At 42.3% G+C, this 20,211-nt stretch overlaps 1 protein-coding gene across 6 annotated transcripts in view; it reads left to right on the top strand.

Moving 5' to 3' along the window:
* LOC126474137 (tyrosine-protein kinase Src64B) overlaps positions 1–20,211 on the top strand; it is a 276,344-nt gene that overhangs the window by 235,936 nt on the left and 20,197 nt on the right. For all 6 annotated transcript variants that reach the window (XM_050101580.1, XM_050101579.1, XM_050101576.1 and 3 more), the window contains one exon: positions 114–245. In XM_050101580.1, the coding sequence (XP_049957537.1) occupies positions 114–245 (132 nt within the window). The remainder of the gene's footprint in view (positions 1–113; positions 246–20,211) is intronic.

The raw sequence follows: 20,211 nt of genomic DNA, 5'->3' as shown, positions 1-20,211 counted from the left end.
GTGTTAATAAAGACCAAAAATTTAAATACAATATTTTGTCATAGAACTGAAGACATTATTTTATTGTTTTGTTGTCAGTATCATAAAATGTTTCTTGTGACATTTATTTCTAGGCTCTAGATTTCCTGTTAAGTGGACTGCACCAGAAGCTATAATCTATGGAAAGTTCTCTATTAAATCTGATGTATGGTCATATGGGATTCTTCTGATGGAACTTTTCACATACGGCCAGGTGCCTTATCCAGGTAATTTGAAAGTGTTTTTAAGACCATTCTGTTAAAATTAAATGATATTTGGCTGAATTTTGTCTTAGTTATAGAAATGAGGTATGAGAAGTGAAGTAATAAAACAGCAAACGTAACTAGTTTTTCTTAAACAGATTTCATAAATATTACGAGGGGCGTTCAGAAAGTAAGCTCTGATCGGTCGCGAAATGGAAACGACTATGAAAATCCGATAAAGCTTTGCACAGATGTGTTGGGTAGTGTCTCTAGTATAACCCCAGTTAGCATCACGTCGCTCTTCTCATTTCTGAGCTCGCAGTGAGTGCGTAAAGATGTCTATAAAATAGTGTCTGCTGCCAAGTACGAGGGCCTGGTGAGAAATTTCACCTGAAGCTATGCAGCTAACATTACATAACTGTCGTGCTGTTTCTTCTTCAAGACAATTCTCAGCCGCATTCTGCAGGGGCAATGAAGATGCTCCTGCATCGTTTTCAAATGGAAATGTGAGATTACCCACAATACAGTCCGCAATTGTCTCCCCCTGAGTTTAATCTCTGGTCACATGAACCGCTGTCTTTGAAGACGACATTTTGACACAGACAACGAGGTGTAGGCCAGCGTGGAGAATTGGCGGAAAGCACTGGCGGCTGCCTTCTATGATGAAGCTATTGAAAAGTTGGTACAACGCTATGACAAAAGTCTAAGTCAGAACGGCGACTACGTAGAGAAGTAGCTGAAAGGTGTAGCTAATTGTTACAAGTAAAACATTTCTGATGTTCACTGTGGTTTCAATTTGGCAATCAATCGGAGCTTACTTTCTGAACAGGCCTCGTATTTTAAACCTTTCTCTGGTAAGAATCTATATAGTTATAATAATTGTATTATGCATATATGCAGACTCAAGCAGTAAATGAAAATTTGTACCAATGCTGGGATTTAAACCTGGGTTTCCTGCTCACTAGGTGGCTTCATTAGCCATTATGCCGCCCTGGCATGGGGGATTTGCACAGCTTGCACGGACTACCCTAGCATGTCTTCGTCCTCAATCTAAATTCCCATTCACACCTCAGCCCACTTTGTATTTCCCATAAACTCAAACAGCATTGCAGAAGCTCTCCAGCTGTGTTGGAGACCCGGCTCCAGAGGAAGAGGATATAGCAGAAGTTCCGAAGCTCAAACCAACAGTAGGCCTACATGTCCACAGTGAAAGTACCCTGATACCAAGTAAGCCTAATCGTAAAAATGGTGCAGATTTAAGAAAGACTAAACCACTCACAATTTTCTATCAGAACATTGGCCTAAGAGGACTTAAAAATTCACTAGACCAGCTACTAATAAACATAAATGATATTGAAAGAAAAAAGCAACCAGATATACTATGCTTCACTGAACATCATATCACTTGTGATATTCAGATGTTGCGCTTAGACAGATTCAGTTTTGCATCTCAGTCTTGCAGATCCAACATGGAGAGGGGCGGAACAGTGATTTATGTTAGAAATAATGTAGTATTTAGAACTCTTGATGTAAGCAAATTTTGTATTGAGCAGCACTTTGAAGTGTGTGGTATAGAACTGGCAACAAATAGTGTATCAGTAGTCATATTATCAATTTATAGAGCACCTGAGGGAATCTTAGAATCTTTCTCAAACAGATTGAATCAATGTTATCAAAATTGTATAGAAAAAACATTTCAGTCCTAATACTAGCCGACTTTAATGTAAATTTCCTGAATGAAAGTTATGACAGAATGGAGCTGGAGCAACTAATGAGCTATTACAATCTAATGCAAGTAGTTGAATTTCCCACTAGGGTAACTGACCATTCCATTACTCTAATTGATAATGTGTTTGTTGATAAGTCTAGGCACAGTAGCTTGACAGTCAGTCAAGTCCTAAATGGGCTGTGAGACCATGATGCTATACTTCTGACAATCCCCAATTTAAATCTTAACAGAAAACCAAAAGCTATCTGGAAAAATGTGAGACCAATAAATAAAGAAACAATAGAGACATACCGGCAGAAGCTACAGTTAGTAGACTGGTCTGAAGTATTCAACTCAGCAGGTGTCAACACAAAATTTAATGTATTTATTAATTTAACATCAAATCTTTTTGAGGAGGTGTTTCCAAATAAAAGAGTCAGAGAAAATCAGTGTAACCCTGCATTTAAGCCATGGATTACCCAGGGCATCAAAATTTCATGTAAAACAAAAAGAAAATTGTATGCCTCAGCCAGACAGTCTAACAATACTGCAGTGGTGGGGCAATATAAAGTGTACTCTAAGATATTAAGGAAGGTGATCCAGAAATCTAAAAGTGTGTATCTAAAAAAGGAAATTGACAAATCAAATAACAAAATGAAAACCATATGGAAATATGTTGAAAGCGAGACAGGGAAAAGCCTATCTGCCAAAGAAATGATTAGCTTAAGAACTGGGTGCCTTTCAGTGGATGCTCCCGAAATGGTGGCTAATATCTTTAACAATCATTTCCTAACAGTCACCAACCAAATGGGATGCCAGGGTTCTGTAAAGAAAGCTACAGAATACTTGCATAACACCTTAACTAACAAAATAGAAGAGATGCATCTTCGAAAAACTACAGTGATAGAATTAGGAAAAATAATTATGTCTTTAAAATGTAAAAATTCTGCTGGAGTTAACATTTCCAGCAAGTTACTGAAATACTATTGTAAAGAAATAAAGTACAGTCCTCTGCCATATTAGTAATACGTCATTGGAAGAAGTTGTTTTTCCCGACAGGCTAAAATATGGGCTTATATGACCAATTTATAAAAAGGGAGAAAAGACTGAGGCTACAAACTATCGACCAATTTCATTACTCTCAGTTTTCTCCAAGGTACTAGAGAAATTGATGCTTAGCAGAATGGTTGAGCATCTTAGTAAATATAACATCCTCAGCAGTAGCCAGTTTGGCTTTCGGAAAGGGGTATCAACCATGGATGCAATACATGCCTTTGTTGACAATGTTATGGAAGCCATAAATTATAAGATGATGACGGTTGGAATATTTTGTGACCTGTCAAAACTTTTGACAGTGTAAGTCACCGTATTCTCTTGAGTAAAGCCAAGACCTTAGGTGTATTAACACAATTCACGTTGTCCGTCGCACTTAACATAGTGTAGACCGGGAACTGTCTGCTAGGCATTCTCGATGTAAAACTGACTGGGCACGGCCTGTGCTGCCTGAGTTGTTGTTGTTGTTGGTGTTGTTGTGCCGGCAGAGGGCGCGGCTGAATTCTCGCGTGTCCTCTGGTGGACAGGACTTTACTTGCGGCAATTACTGTCCGTGACGCGCCGTGCCGATGTGGACCTCCTGCGATCTTTCTGGTGGCTACTGCACTCCTCCTCCTTCGAGGGGGGGGGGGGATGAAGCCACTGTGATCCACTGCATCATAATGTGGAGCTTCGTGCAGTAGCAATGACCTCCACATCCATTGGAATGCTGGAGTCAGTGGGGATCTGCCAACCCTCGAGCCGGAACCTTTGCATACGGTTGGAAGTGACCCACACGAAGAGACCCCATCATCCAACCACCGGAGCCCAGGATGGAACGGGCGACAAGCTGTCGAACTCCGGATCCCATTCCATCTCGGGAGGGGCAAGAGCCAGTGGTGGGGACGATGGGGAAGGCACGACCACAGCTGAACCAGCCTCCTGAGAAACCGGGCCTGCAAGGGGGGCCGGCTCTCGCCAGGGTATATCTAACGATGGCGATGCCGGTGCTGGAGCTTCTGGAGGCTGCCAAGGCTGAGAACCATCGCTGTGTGGTGGAGTCACAGGGGGGAGGGGCGGTAGCGTCCCCTGAGAAAACAACACGGGTGCCGGCAGTGGGGAAGCCAGCACCTGAGGGGTCGGAGGGTGGGTGCCCAAACGTGGACGTAGCTGATTTTGGTGAGGCCGCACCTCCCGGTCCCCCGCCTGCAAGGTATAGATTCGGCGGCCATTGCGGCGCAGAACCATTGCCAGTATCCAACGTGGATTGCGACCAAACCCAGGCGCCCAGACCGACATACCCGGTGGAAAGCCGGGTACTCCGTTTTGTGAAGACTGGCAAGGACCAGACCGGAGGAGGTGCAGCAGAGTCCTAGGTAGGCGCCAGTGGAGCAGCTCTGCAGGGCTGCATTCTCCCATCGGTGTGGTCCGGTATGCCATCAGGAAAAACGTCAACGCCTCCTCCACAGAAAATTCGTGCACATACTTTTTCATCGGCGTCTTAAATGTGCGCACCATGCGCTCGGCTTCCCCATTCAATTCTGGATGAAAAGGGGGAAGAGCAAACATGCTGAATACCAAAGTGCCTACAAAAATCCTGGAAGGTCTGCAAAATAAACTGAGGTCCATTGTCTGATACCAGGGTGACTGGCAGACCTTCGACAGAAAAGATTTTTGCGAGTGCCTGGATTGCAACTTCTGTAGTGGTTGAGGAGCAGCGAACCACATATGGGAATCGGGAATAAGCATCAATGACAATGAGCCAAAAGCCATTGAGAAACGGGCCCTTAAAATCTATGTGAACACGTTCCCATACCTGGGTTGCAGGCGGCCATAAAGAGAACGCTGACCTGGGAGATACCTGTTGGCTTGCACACTGGGAACAGGCGGCCACCAAGTGCTCAATTTCTCTGTCAATACCGGGCCAGTACACATGTCTGCGAGCCAAGGTTTTAGTACTGGAAACACCCCAGTGCCCTTCATATAGTAACGTCAGGACCTCCCTTTGCAAACTTGCAGGAACAACCACGCGAGGAGCTGTATCATCGGTAGCCAGAAGGAGAACTCCTTCCAAGACTGAGAGGCGGTGTCGTAGAACAAAACAATTACGAAGAGGGTCCGAGGCCTGGCCTGGAGGTCGGGACCGACCACCCCTGCTGAACAAGGTGAACTACTTGCCGGAGAACCGGGTCAGCTGCCGTTTCCCTGGCGACTCTAAAACTAGTGATCGGGAAGCCATCAACCGCTTGGCAGAACGCCACATCCAAATGAAAACTTATAATCTCCTCTCGATTGACTTAGGATCTGGCCCCACCAGAAGACGGGAAAGAGTGTCGGCATTGGCATGCTGTTCGGTAGGGTGAAAATGAATGTCATAATGGTACTTACAGAGGCACAAGGCCCAGTGCTGCAGTCTGTGGGCTGCCCTATCCAGAATCTGAGAGGCAGGGCCAAATAACGATATTAATGGCTTATGGTCAGTGATTAACTGAAACTTCGTGCCATACAAGAAAGGGTGAAACTTGGTAACAGTGTAGACAATGGCCAAAGCCTCTTTTTCCATCTGAGAGTAATGGGCCTGCGCGGGACTAAGAGTGTTAGATGCAAACGCCAGTGGCCGCTCGGAGCCATCCGCGTTGCGTAGGCCAGGACCGCCCCCACCCCATACTGCGAAGCATCTGTAGCCAGGACCAACGGCTTATTGGGGTCAAAAGAAGCCAAACAAGGCGCTGAAGTGAGGAGGCCCTTCAACGAGGTGAACGCTCGCTCGCATGCAGGCGACCAGTCAAAAGGAACACCCTTGCGCAGAAGGCAGTACAGAGGGTGGGCTATGGTGGAAGCCCTGGGAATGAACCGGTGGTAATAGGCAATCTTGCCTAAAAAAGGTTGTGCAAGTGTTCCTTCGTGCTGCGGCCTGTGACAGTTATGTCATCCAGGTAATTTATGCAATGAGGGATTGTCGACGTGACGTGCTCAAGATACCGCTGAAATATCGCTGGGGCACTGGATATTCCGAAGGCCAACCGCTGGTATTGGTTAAGGCCAAACGGGGTGTTGACGACCACCAGCCGTTTGGAGTCCTCATCAAGTGGTATCTGATGATAATCCTCCGAAAGATCAATTTTCGAAAAATATTTGCCTCCCACCACGTCGGAGAACAATTCATCAGAACGAGGCAAGGGATAGGTGTCCACCACCAATTGGGAATTAATGGTGACCTTGAAATCGCCACAAAGATGTACGTTTCCCGAGGGTGTCCTGACAATAACGAGGGGCAAGCCCACTCACTAGAAGAAATGGGAAGAACGACCCCGAGGGCTGTCAGCCGGTCTAGCTCTGCTTTTACCTGAGGGCGGAGAGCCAAGGAGATCTGCCTCGCACATAGAAAATGCGGGCGAGCCGACGCCTTCAACATTAAGTGAGCTTCAAAGTCTGAAACACGCCCCAGGCCCTCCTCAAAGATATCTTTAAAGTTAGAGGTCAAAGTTTCCAATGATTGATTGGGAACGTCTTCAGAGACCAAGTGTATGGTGTCTGCGATAGAAAAACCGAAAGCTTGAAAGGCATCCAATCCAAAAAGGTTAGCGGAGCTCGCATCACTGACAACATTAAAAGTAAGAGGCCGAGTGACTGATTTGTAAGTAACATCGGTAGTGAATTGACCCAGTAGGGGAATGAACTGTTTACCGTAACCACAGAGATGCCGGTAAAATGGCACCAACGGGGGCAACCCAAGGTTGGAGTAAGTTTGTGCATTCAACAAGGAAACTGCTGCACCCGTATCTATTTGCAGTTGTAGTCTGTGCGACTGAACAGACATCAAGATAAAGAGTTTGTGTGCCAATGCGTCGGGAGCCTGGCCCGATGAAACGTCCTGAATGCCAACGTCCATGTCCTCTGTACCTGCTTCCTTCGATTCTTTTGAGGCTGAGCGGCAAACTTCATCAATGTGTCCTTTTTTATTACATTTGCGACAAACGGCCCAACACTGGGGGCACTCTGACGGATCATGATGTATATAACACGACGCACAGGACGGTAACGGGCTGGCGGCCGGACCTCCCTATCAGGGGCAGAATGAACAATGACGTCTCACACCATAACGTGGGTATACGACTCTTGTGACTGCTCCGTGACAAAATGACACTTGCGACTAAGACCGTGCAGGGTAGCGGCCCACACCCGGTAAGACTGATGGGGCTGTTTCTTGCATTGATAGAACTCGACCCTAGCCGCCACAACATGCATACGGCGGCGATAATATGAAGACAGCAATGCGTCAAAAGACATGGACGAGGGTTCCTGCAACGGCGCTAGCTGCCGCAAAACTTGATACAGTGAGGGAGATATCCAAGACAAGAAAAGAGCATGACATTGGCAACATGAAATACCTGGAAATGCTGCCGAAGGCGATGTTCATATGCGTCCCAAACCTCCGCCGTCTCGTCATACAGGGGAAAGGGAGGAGGGAATGGCGCTGGAGCAGACTGCGTGGAGAGCAACACCGGAAGCGCTTGTGTCATGGTTGCCATGAGCTCCTTCTGCAGCTCAACCAAAACCCGCACTAAATCCTTCATGCCGTGGATAAGCTGTGAAACCGGAACGACGACGTAACACGCGAGAGAACGACCCTACTCATCACCAATTGTGTATTAACACGATTCACATTGTCCGTCCCACTTCACATAGTGTAGACTGGGAACTGTCTGCTAGGCATGCCCGATGTAAAACTGACTGGGCACGGCCCGTGCTGCCTGAGTTGTTGTTGTTCCGCCGGCAGAGGGCGCAGCCGAATTCTCACGTGCCCTCTGGTGGACGGGACTTCACTTGTGGCAACTACTGTCCGTGACGCGCTGTGCCGATGTGTGCCTCCCGCGATCTTTCTGGTGGCTACTGCACTAGGAATGGGTGGAACCGTAGGCACATGGCTTGAATCCTATCTGTGTGGTAGAAAGCAGAAAGTAATCGTGGAAGGACTGCATGGTGGCCAGGTATCTTTAGAATGGAGCTCCATTACTGCAGAAGTACCTCAAGGCTCAGTATTGGGCCCATTGCTCTTTCTAATATTTATAAATGACTTAGCACTATGCACAGGATATGGGAAAATACTCACGTCTGCTGACGATACCACTTTATCAGTTAATAATCTCTCAGGGAATGTGTCAAATAAAGCTTTTGCAGATTTGACAAACTGGTTTGAAACCAATGGCCTTACAGTCAACCTAAAAAAGACAAATTACATTCATTTGTCTTCTAACACAAATGTTACTAATGAAATGAACGTAAAAATGGGTGAGCACGAGATTTTGAAGGTTGAGTCCTCCAAATTCTTGGGTCTGCATATAGATAGCAAAATGAAGTGGCACCACCATATTAAAGATCAGTGCAAAAGGCTAAGCTCAGCAACGTTTGCCTTAAGAATAATTTCAGACACTAGGGAAATGAGCACAATAAAAATTGCATATTTTGGCTATTTTCACCAACTTATGGCCTATGGTATAATATTTTGGGGAAATCAACCAATAGCAAAAAAAGTGTTCTATCTACAGAAGCGAGCAATAAGAATTGTGTGTTGAGTACATCCTAGGCACTCGTGCAGGGATCTGTTTAGAGCTCTACACATCCTTACAACACCTGCCCAATAAATTTTTCCCTGATGTGCTTTGTTTAAAAAAATAGCAGCTTATTCAAAATCAATAGCTCATACCACAGTTATAACACCCGAAGGAAACTGGATATCCATTATGAGCTAAAAACCGAAAGTATGGTCGAGAAGGGGGTTTTATACAGTGGTGGGGTTTTATACAGTGGTACCAAGATTTTTAATGCCCTCCCACTCCACATTAACGAACTGTTTGGAAACATGCCAAAGTTTAAAGAAAATCTGAAGCAGTTCCTTTTAGATGAATCTTGTTACAGTATTGATGAATTTCTTAGCAAAAATGCATAGAATCTCTTGTTTGTGCTTAAACCTTACTGTGTGACCTCTACAGTCAATTAATCATACTCTGTAAGTACAGTGTAACTTGATACAATACCGAAATTTATGTATGTCTGTATACGACGCCTGTATAACTTAAGAACAATACCCAAATTTATGCATGACTGTATATTCTTTCAGATGTCCTGTATCTTAACTAATATGTAAAGGTATATGCTAAACTTCACAGTTTCTTTAATCTAATGATTAGATCAATGTATCTGTGCACAAAACAATAATCTGTAAAAAACCTTGACTCGTTCTATATCCAGGGATATGTTCCCATATGGATCTATGGAACACAAAATAAATAAATAAATAAATAAATAAATCCTGGCCTAGGTACAAATTTTCATTTTTCGCTTCAGTCTGCATACAGACGACATAGATGTTTAAGACTTGGAAAGGTCCCTGGAACCTTATAGTTTCATTTGAACAATTATTATTATTATTATTAATCATTATGCCCAGCTGAGATACATGATTCAACATTTTTAGCTGAAGAGTGTGCTTTCAAAATCCTTCTGTCCTGATTCTGTTGGTTCCAGTTATAGGTTTATCTGCAACTCAATGGTTATAGACAAGTCTCGAATGTAGCTTTACCTTGTATCTTGTCATCTCCAATGCCAATTTCTGGAAGATTCTTTCAGTTTTCAATTGCCAATTTTCTCTCTTTGTTTGTATCACTATTTAATCCCAAATGTAGGATAGTATCCCTTAGGTATCTAAATTTAGGTACTTGTAATATGTTGCTGAATTGAGTTACCATTACTTGTCCATCGAGGTACTAAGGAGTTTCTGTGAGATTTGGAGTCCAGGTCGGCATACAGTTTCATGAAGTTTTCCTCGGCAAAGAATTGCTCCTTCTACTTTCTTGTAGAGAGTTATTAGGATGTCTGCACAGGCAAAAAATTGCAAAAGAATGTTATATCCACATAGTCTGACAATATTTATGTCTTTTAGCCAGGTCCCGATTCATTTTTTCTAATACAAGATGAACAGTAGAACAGATCATCTGTTTCCTAGTTGGACTCGTATTTTAATATCAGAACACTAAGATATTTCACCTCAGAATTCAGCTTTAGACATGGTGTTACTTAATGTTTGATCATTTCTGGTGTTTTTGTTTTGAAATCGTATCATATGTTCAACAGTAAATGTCAGTCTATTGCATCATACGCTTTTTTGATGGAGAGGGGGAGGTGGAGTGATCACTACTTTTACTAGATGATCTTGAAACTGATAATTTGTTCTGCACGCAATTGTCTTTCATGACTCCTAGTGATATTCCTGATTAGGTAGTCTGTTTCTGCTTCAGTTCTCTTCAGTAAGACTTTTGACAGACGTTTATACAAAATTGGTAGCAGGAAGATCCCTTTGTAGTTATAAATATTCGTTTTATTCTCCGTATTTTGTAAAGGTTGGATGAGGGCACATTGTCATTAAGTAAATTTACCCTATATTATTTTGGATATGTTTTTGCTGGGCATCTTGATTGACCTCATTTGCCTAAGACTGTACCCACATAAAAGAATGATCCACACACTTAAGGCACTCATTCATAATCCAATACACTTTGAACAAAAAAAAAATCATTTTATGAAATATTCTTATTTTAGCAACATAGGTGAGAGTGAAGTCACACAAAGTAGATGAGAGCTGTGGAGCTCTTAATGGTTGCAAATTGCAGGCATTTGTAACCATACATAAGTTTGGAGGATGCTACTATTGTACTCTGTTCAAAATCATGTGAAGGTTGAGAAATCCATGGTTGCCAGACATGCACAGCCACAACACCTGCTACTCGCACTCTGTCTTAGGTTCAGGTGGCTTGCAGTTCTTCATGATCGTTCACTGTGCACTGAGATTGTGTTTGTTTTCATTTCTTACACATGCAAAGTTAAATTTTTATCTCTTATTACTATTGTTTTCTTGTATTGTGTTGTTAAGGGGAAAAGTTCAATGTCACTCTGTTGGCCAAAGCACTGCCATATGAGATCACTCAAGAGAAATGATGTGTGTGCTACGTGTCTACATCATCAATAATAGTTCTTGATAATGTTCACAATCATTCTGTTGCTGATGAAATGCCATCCATGGTGAATGAAAAGGAGGAGTTGATTACCTTCAGTGTCAGAACATCAAAGTAGGTTATACATTTAAAAAGGTGGTGCTTATGGATCTGATATCTCTGCATGAAGCACACTTTCCAATATATGAAATAGACGTGATGGCAAAATTGAGCAAACAGTCACACAGCTGTCACATTGTCACTACCATTCCAAGCTCAGAGAATTGAGATGGTCCTTAATTAAAGATTACAACAATCTGCAGTCGAGGCAATCAGAAGCAAAGCTCTTAGGAAAATCATCAGTCATACACAACATAAAATGGGAAAAAGCATAGCAGATGAAACCTATTTAAAAATGTTATAGAAAATGCCCTGTCATTAACTAATGACACTGATAGTGTTAGCAGCAAGAGTCATGTCACTAAAGTTTTTACAGTGCCATCACAAAAATGTTGCAGAGGCATGTATGGTGTGTGCGATTTAAGCACCAGTAGAGCAAAATTATATTTCCTTATATTAATAATGATTTCATTATCAGCAACTGAGTCTGAATAAAATTCACTGGAGAAACTTTGCACAAAAGAAATCACTTTCTTCATTTGCATTATAACTGTTGCAATATTGAGTTATTGTATTTTGTTATCACTGTTATTATTTATTCCAAACTGATAAATTTTGTCTCCTCGACTAACAGGAATAATTTTTTTTATTATGTTTCAAATAAGTAGAAGTTTGATCAGAAAACGTAACAACAAGTTAATTATAAACCTAGTACTCTGTTTCTCATGTTGTTGTTGTTTGTTGTTGTGGTCTTCAGTCCTGAGACTGGTTTGATGCAGCTCTCCATGCTACTCTATCCTGTGCAAGCTTCTTCATCTCCCAGTACCTACTGCAACCTACATCCTTCTGAATCTGCTTAGTGTATTCATCTCTTGGTCTCCCTCTACGATTTTTACCCTCCATGCTGCCCTCCAATCTAAATTTGTGATCCCTTGATGCCTCAAAACATGTCCTATCAACCGATCCCTTCTTCTAGTCAAGCTGTGCCACAAACTTCTCTTCTCCCCAATCCTATTCAATACCTCCTCATTAGTTACGTGATCTACCCACCTTATCTTCAGCATTCTTCTGTAGCACCACATTTCGAAAGCTTCTATTCTCTTCTTGTCCAAACTAGTTATTGTCCATGTTTCACTTCCATACGTGGCTACACTCCATACAAATACTTTCAGAAACGACTTCCTGACACTTAAATCTATATTCGATGTTAACAAATTTCTCTTCTTCAGAAACGATTTCCTTGCCATTGCCAGTCTACATTTTATATCCTCTCTACTTCGACCATCATCAGTTATTTTACTCCCTAAATAGCAAAACTCCTTTACTACTTTAAGTGTCTCATTTCCTAATCTAATTCCCTCAGCATCACCCGATTTAATTTGACTACATTCCATTATCCTCGTTTTGCTTTTGTTGATGTTCATCTTATATCCTCCTTTCAAGACACTGTCCATTCCGTTCAACTGCTCTTCCAAGTCCTTTGCTGTCTCTGACAGAATTACAATGTCATCGGCGAACCTCAAAGTTTTTACTTCTTCTCCATGAATTTTAATACTTACTCCGAATTTTTCTTTTGTTTCCTTTACTGCTTGCTCAATATACAGATTGAATAACATCGGGGAGAGGCTACAACCCTGTCTCACTCCTTTCCCAACCACTGCTTCCCTTTCATGTCCCTCGACTCTTATAACTGCCATCTGATTTCTGTACAAATTGTAAATAGCCTTTCGCTCCCTGTATTTTATACCTGCCACCTTCAGAATTTGAAAGAGAGTATTCCAGTTAACATTGTCAAAAGCTTTCTCTAAGTCTACAAATGCTAGAAACGTAGGTTTGCCTTTTCTTAATCTTTCTTCTAAGATAAGTCGTAAGGTTAGTATTGCCTCACGTGTTCCAACATTTCTACGGAATCCAAACTGATCTTCCCCGAGGTCCGTTTCTACCAGTTTTTCCATTCGTCTGTAATTCGCGTTAGTATTTTGCAGCTGTGACTTATTAAACAGATAGTTCGGTAATTTTCACATCTGTCAACACCTGCTTTCTTTGGGATTGGAATTATTATATTCTTCTTGAAGTCTGAGGGTATTTCGCCTGTCTCATACATCTTGCTCACCAGATGGTAGAGTTTTGTCATGACTGGCTCTCCCAAGGCCATCAGTAGTTCTAATGGAATGTTGTCTACACCCGGGGCCTTGTTTCGACTCAGGTCTTTCAGTGCTCTGTCAAACTCTTCATGCAGTATCTTATCTCCCATTTCGTCTTCATCTACATCCTCTTCCATTTCTATAATATTGTCCTCAAGTACATTGCCCTTGTATAAACCCTATTTCTCATAATGGAACCAAACACGCTACCACTGGGGTTTTGACACCTGAGCACACATCGTGCATTACATTTAACACTGACTGCTCAGTGTTAGAAACCTATAACAGAGTTCCAGTTTGGAGGAGATGAAAATTTAATGTATTCTTAAGATTTAGTCTGCATAATGTTTTCACCTACATTCAAAAACAAAAATGTTGAAAATTTGGTACTGTCTTCAGGAAGTACATTTTTGTAAACTATAACTAAACTCCATATATTTTCTTAAAGAGCTGTTGCAGTGGTTAGCACATTAGAATCACATTGAGGACAACAATAGTTCAAATCTGCATTCAGCCATGAAGATTTATGTTTTCGATGATTTGCCTAAATCACTTAAGGAAAATTCGGGGATGGTTCCTCTGGAAGAGGCATGGCTAATTTCCTTCCCCCTCCTTTCATAATCCGAGCTTGTGCTCTGTTCCTGGTGAGCTCGATGTCGAGGCGATGTTAAACCTTTTCTTCTGTTCTTTTTTTATCCTAAAACTTAATTGCTGTAAATAAAATATTAGAAAGCAAAGGATAGCTCTTTCAAAAATGCTTTGTACGTCAAATAGTTTGGGAGGTTGAGTGAATTGAATGAAATGTAAGATTATGTTTGTATTCTCTGTGGGACTTGGTGACAGTGCTCCACACCTCCATGTGTTCCTGCCAAACTGTCAATCCTAAAGTAATTTTGAACAGGCCAAAGGGTATGACAGAAATAGACATACAATTGTTTTCTCTACATTTCAGCTGTGAACAGGAAGGGGAAAAAAGAGGCTGGAGGTGCCAGAAACATGGTTTATTGGTACCCTCATCTATAGTTTGAATGTCGAAATTAATGTACAATTGGTATTTTCACTTCACCATGAATTTCTTGACTTTTATCCCTTCAGAATTGTCCTAGTGGTTGGTGTTGATATTTTTTTAATTCCAACATTTTAATCTCATCCAAGTTGTACACTAAATCTATCTAGCCTCTCCCCTGCTTACCAATTACTTTATTGGTGCTTCCATACTGCCAGCCAATCAGATTAACAATAATTCTTCATTGCATACAGCTAAGTGGAATTTTTTTTAAAAATACTTGTGTTATTGAATTAGACACTGCATAATTTGACTAATTGTATGTGTAATCCATTACTGCATGTATCTGTAAATGCCTTTATTGGAAGTAGCAGAACAGCTTCCATTGTCATTACTGGACTTCACCACCATTAGTCCTAGTGTTGTCTGAGGAAGCGTTACCACACAATAAAGGAAGTGTTATCACACAGTGATCTCTTTTTCTTGTCATTTTAGGTTTGTATGGGTATGAATCAGTGTCTTGAACAAGTGCATTCATGTTTCAAGAATTGTTGACCATTCATGTTGTATGGTCCTCATTTTTTTTGTGGGCCCGACAGCACAAAATATGTCTTGAACTGATATGATTATGAGAATGATATTGTCACATAGAAGGAGGTGTAATTAGATGAATGACGAACACTAACTTCACTTAACGAAGGTTTATTAAGCACTTGCACATACAAGAGTGCGGAGCGAACTGCCTCTGGCCAGAACACATACGGTATATATACAGTTACAGAACATTCCAGTACAATGATTCCTGACATTTGCGGATACTTCTAGAATGTACTCGAACCTAGTATAGAAATTAAATTTTTATAGTTCAGGTGAGTTTTGAACTCACGACCCTCCATGCAACAGTCCAGCATCATAACCACCACATCACAATGACCACGCCACTCAGCCTCCTCTGCGACATTGTTCCCTCCTTAAGAGAACAGCATCTCGGTGTTATGTCCTCCTAGTCCGGGAACGAGTCATTGCTCCTGCATACTCCGACTCCCGAGGACTGATGTTCACCCTGGCGGTGATCTTGTTAGAACTTCCTTTGCCGCTACACTCTTTGTCACCTTTCCGCTTGTTGCCTGTCGCAGGAGCTTCAAATTTATGCTGGGTCACAGGATCCTTACAGGGCTTCATTCGAAAGATGTGGACTGTATCTCTGATCTTTCGTCATCTTGTGTCGGGGATCGAAATCTTCAACTTCATAAGTAACATCAGACAATTGTTTTACAACCTTATAAGGTCCAAAATAGCACCTAAGGAGCTTTTCAGAGAAACCAACCTTCCGAACAGGAGTGAAGATCCAGACGAGGTCACCAGGCTGGTAGACAACAGGGCGGTGGCTCGCGTCATTCCTTCGGCGATCATTTTCTTGAGCCTGCAGTGGACAGAGTCGAGCTAACTGCCACGCTTCCCCAACTCTGGTTAACACCTGGCCGATGTAGTCGTCGTCCACGTCATCAGGATGTAACAGAAACACAGTATCCATTGTCGTAGTCGCCTCATGTCCATGCACCAGGAAAAATGGCGTAAATCCTCTGGTGTCTTGTTTGGCAGTGTTGTAGGCAAATGTCATGAAAGGTAGCACCTCATCCCAGTTGCTCTGCTCAAAATTGACAAACATTGATAGCATGTCAGCCAAGGTCTTATTAAGGTGTTCAGTAAGCCCATTAGTTTGCGGATGGCAGGCTGTCGTCATGTTATGAGTGATGTTGCACCGACTGTTTATCTCCGTCGCAAGATTCGATTGAAAAACTTTCCCTCAATCCATAATAAACAACCTTGGGGCACTGTGTTTTAATACAATGTCTTCCACGATGAATTTGGCTACCTCAAATGCTTTGGCTGTTTTCACGGCTTTTGTAATGGCATAACGTGTCAGATAATCAGTGCAAACAGTAATTCATCTATTGCCACTAGCAGACATTGGAAACTGTCCAAGGAGGTCAATCCCAATGCGCTGGAAAGGGGTTTTGGCTTGTAGAATTGGTATGAGTCGGTCAGGTGGTTTCTGAGGAACTGCCTTTCTCCTCTGGCACTCTCGATAGTGCGACACATAGTGATGGACACTCCTAAATAAACCTGGCCAGAAAATTCTCTTGCAGATCCTATCGTATGTCTTAATAAATCCTAAATGTTTGACCTCAGGTGTGTCATGAAATTTCTGTAGAACATTTATTTTATTTACACGTCAAGTTCCATAGGACCAAATTGAGGAGCAAATCTCCAAGGTCATGGAATGTGTCAGTATATGAAACTACAACATAAAAGTAATAACAGATAAAAATAAATGTTATGAACATGAAAAAAGTCAGTCCATAATTTTTTAGTAAATGCAATCAAGAATACAATAAGAATCAGCTTAATTTTTCAAGGAACTCCTCGACAGAAAAGAAGGAGTGACCCATGAGAAAACTCTTCAGTTTCGATTTGAAAGCATGTGGATTACGCTAAGATTTTTTAATTAGACTGGTAGCATCTAAGCGCATGTGTTTAGGAATCACTGGTAGCCACCTCTTGCCAAATGGATCAAAGTTTTTCTTGCAAAGTAATCCATTAACTACCTTAAATTGTCCTTTCACATCCTCTGACCAATTTAAGGCAAGCATAATTTGAGATATCTTGGCATCCTTCTCCTGCTCAGCAGAGAGATCCTGGAGTGCAGCGAGACAGTCACTATCTTCATCAAAGTCTCGATAGTCTTGCACAGGGTTTCTTGAGAGACAGTCAGCATCTTGGTGTTTTCTTCCACTTTTGTACACTATGGCAATGTCATACTCTTGAAGACGTAGTGCCCACCTGGCGAGTCGTCCTGTTGGATCCTTAAGACCCATCAACCAACAAAGTGAATGATGGTCTGTAACAATTGTGGATGGCCTTCCATCGAGATACCATCGAAATTTTCACATGGCCCAGATCACAGCAAGACATTCTCTTTCGTAGTTGAGTAGTTTCTCTTGGCTTTTGTAAGTGTCCTAGAAGCATAGGCTATAACCATCTATTTTCCATCCAAAATTTGCACTAGAACAGCACTGATCGTGTACCCACTGGCATCTGTGCGTAGTTCTGTAGGTGCTCTCTCATCATACAGACCAAGTACAGGGTCAGTCTTCAGAGCTTTTCGCAGCACATTGAAAGAATTTTGTTGAGCACCACCCCAGATAAATTTGGCATCAGCTTTTAACAACTCTTGGGGTGGCTTGGCTTTCATACAAGTCTTTGATAAAATGACGGTAATAAGAACATAATCTGAGGAAGCGTCTCACATCTCTAATACTTTTAGGAAGAGGAAATTCCATTATAGATCTCACCTTTTCTGGGTCTGGCTGCACACCTTCATTCGACACAAGGTCTCCAAGTATTTTGATTTCTTTTGACCAAAGAGAGACTTTCTGGGATTAAGTTTCAGTCCGCCTTGTTGGAGACACTTAAGAATGGCCCTCAGTCTTTTTACGTGTTAATCAAATGTCTCTGAGAACACTATAATGTCATCTAAATAACAGTTGCCTTCGAAGATTATCCATCATTCGTTCAAAAGTTGTTGCTGAAGTTACACAAACCAAACGGCATTGCCTTAAATTCATAAAGGCCCTCAGGGGTGATGAATGCAGTTCTCTCACAATCAGCCTCATCTACTTTGATTTGCCAGTATCCCGAGTACATGTCCATGGTTGAGAAAAACTTAGCTCCCTTCAGAAAATCTAGTGTATAGCCAATTCGTGGAAGAGGGCAAATGCCCTTTTTAGTTATCTTATTAAGCTTCCTGTAATCAACACAAAAGCGCCAACTGCCATCCTTCTTCCTGACGAGGACCACTGCTGATGACCATGGGCTCTGTGAAGGCTGAATGAAGTCATTCTTCTTCATTTTCTCTACCTCAGTGTGAATTGTTCGACATTCCTTTGTTGACACACAGTATGCTCTCTGGCTTGTTGGTTGGTGGTCTCCCGTGCTAATCCGGTGCTTCACAATTGATTTGTCTAATTTGCTTTTCACCAGTGGATTGAAGCATTCAGAGAACTCTTGAAGAATGGTAAGTAGCTTCTTCTGTTGTTTCTTAATGAGATTTGGTCGAGCTAGAAGATCTTGTCTTGTAGTGGTAGCGCTAATTCTGTCCATAGACTCAGCATGCAGCATGGGAGGTTTCTATGACGCTCAGCTGTTCTGCAATTAACAGCTCAGCATTTGCTATGCACATGCATCTTGGAAGGATCTGCAGTTCTCGGTGACAGTTAACTACCCACAGTTCACAGAATCCATTCTTAAATGAGATGGCAGAGGCTGGGATGACCAAGTTATTCTTTAGTGGTCTGCTTCTCTTACATTCCAATTCAAGATCCATGGGTTGATGTGTGGCATGACACATGACAGTTACCTTTCTAGTGCTGACTGCAGGAATGATCACTTCTTCCAGCACGCATGGTCTCCACACACTCGGATGCGCATCCTCCTGTCCACAGTATCTCATCTCGTTGAGCATAATCTTCGAGTGACCGCAATCTATAATTGCCTGAGAAACTTTCAAAAAGTCCCATCCGAGATTGATGTCATGACTACACTCTTGTAAGACGATGAATTCTGAGGGCTTTGTATGGCCACTTACACCCACATGAATGACATATCTTCCTGTAGGTTTTACATATTTCCCATTAGCCACCTACAGCAGAGATGTTTTGTTGTCGACGAGTATGGTTTTCTGCAACTGGCGATGGTACTTCTCCGAAATAACTGAATATGATGCTCCAGGGTACGCAAGAACTTGGGCTGGTCAGCCACCCATGAGGATATCGACGTAGTTTCCCATCATTTTTGTAGCGATCGACGGCAGAGGATTTTTCTTTTTGGCAGCGTCACCTCCAACGAAGGTCGCACCCTTTAGTTTTCCAGGTTGCAGCAGCTAAGTGATTGACTGAAGCTTCTAAACGGCAATGGAGACCTTGATCCGCGTGTTGGGGAGCGTCCTCTGCAGTGGCTAGCTCGCGGCGATCATAACCTACGTCATCCTGCACCCACATCTTCTTGTTCATTTTCATCACCCTAGAGTTGGCGTCGGCTAAGATCAGTCTGCTGTCCTCTGACGCAGGTGTCATCAAATATCCGCTGCCTTTCTCAACAATAGCGCACCACGTTTTCCGGTCGTCTGCAGTGGAAACATACTGGTTGGGTATCCTGGGTCCTCCAGACATCAGTCTTCCTTTGGGCCCAAACAGATTCCTCATGCGACATTGTAGGAATGTAACTTCGTCTGGGTCTCAATTTTTTCACCGTTTTAAAGGGAAATGAAGGAAGAGAGATTGGGTTCAATGTCTGTTCCACTTCCTCCCGTATGACCTCTTGAAGTGTCTCGGTTTTTTGCTCACCGTGCAATCAAAGTGCCTTCTGAACTTCCTCTCTCACTATCTGACGAAGAACACTTGTGAAATCTGTTTCTTCCTTTACCACAGACATCGATATGATGTTTGGAAGCCATTCAAACTTCTTGCATGTAATTCTGTTTTGATGCATTGTCTCGATATACTGGCACCATTTTATGAAGTCGTCTGCTGTTGAAACCTCCTTCAGAAGTAGGGCTTGATACATGTCCTCAGCAACACCCTTCATGAGATGTGCAACCTTATCTTCTTTCTTCATTCTAGGATCCACTATTTTACACAGCTCCAAAACATCTTGAATGTAGGATGCTGCTGTAGTTTATCCTGGACGCTGTGCTCTGCACTTTAATTTATCTTCAGCCTTGCACTTGTGTCGTCATGTGTCGCTGAAATACTTGTGCAGTTCCACCTGGAATACTTCCCAGCTTGTGGACTTCTCCTCATTGTTCTCATACCATTGCTTCACAGTGCCCTCCAAGTAGAAAAATACATTAACCAAACACACGGTGTCATCCCATTTGTTAAATTTGGCTATATGCTCATATACAATATACAGAAGCCTGTTTAGGGAA

The sequence above is a fragment of the Schistocerca serialis genome, chromosome 4 (assembly GCF_023864345.2).
Source record: "Schistocerca serialis cubense isolate TAMUIC-IGC-003099 chromosome 4, iqSchSeri2.2, whole genome shotgun sequence".
Classification (NCBI taxonomy): domain Eukaryota; kingdom Metazoa; phylum Arthropoda; class Insecta; order Orthoptera; family Acrididae; genus Schistocerca; species Schistocerca serialis.
This window is presented reverse-complemented; position numbering and strand designations above follow the sequence as displayed.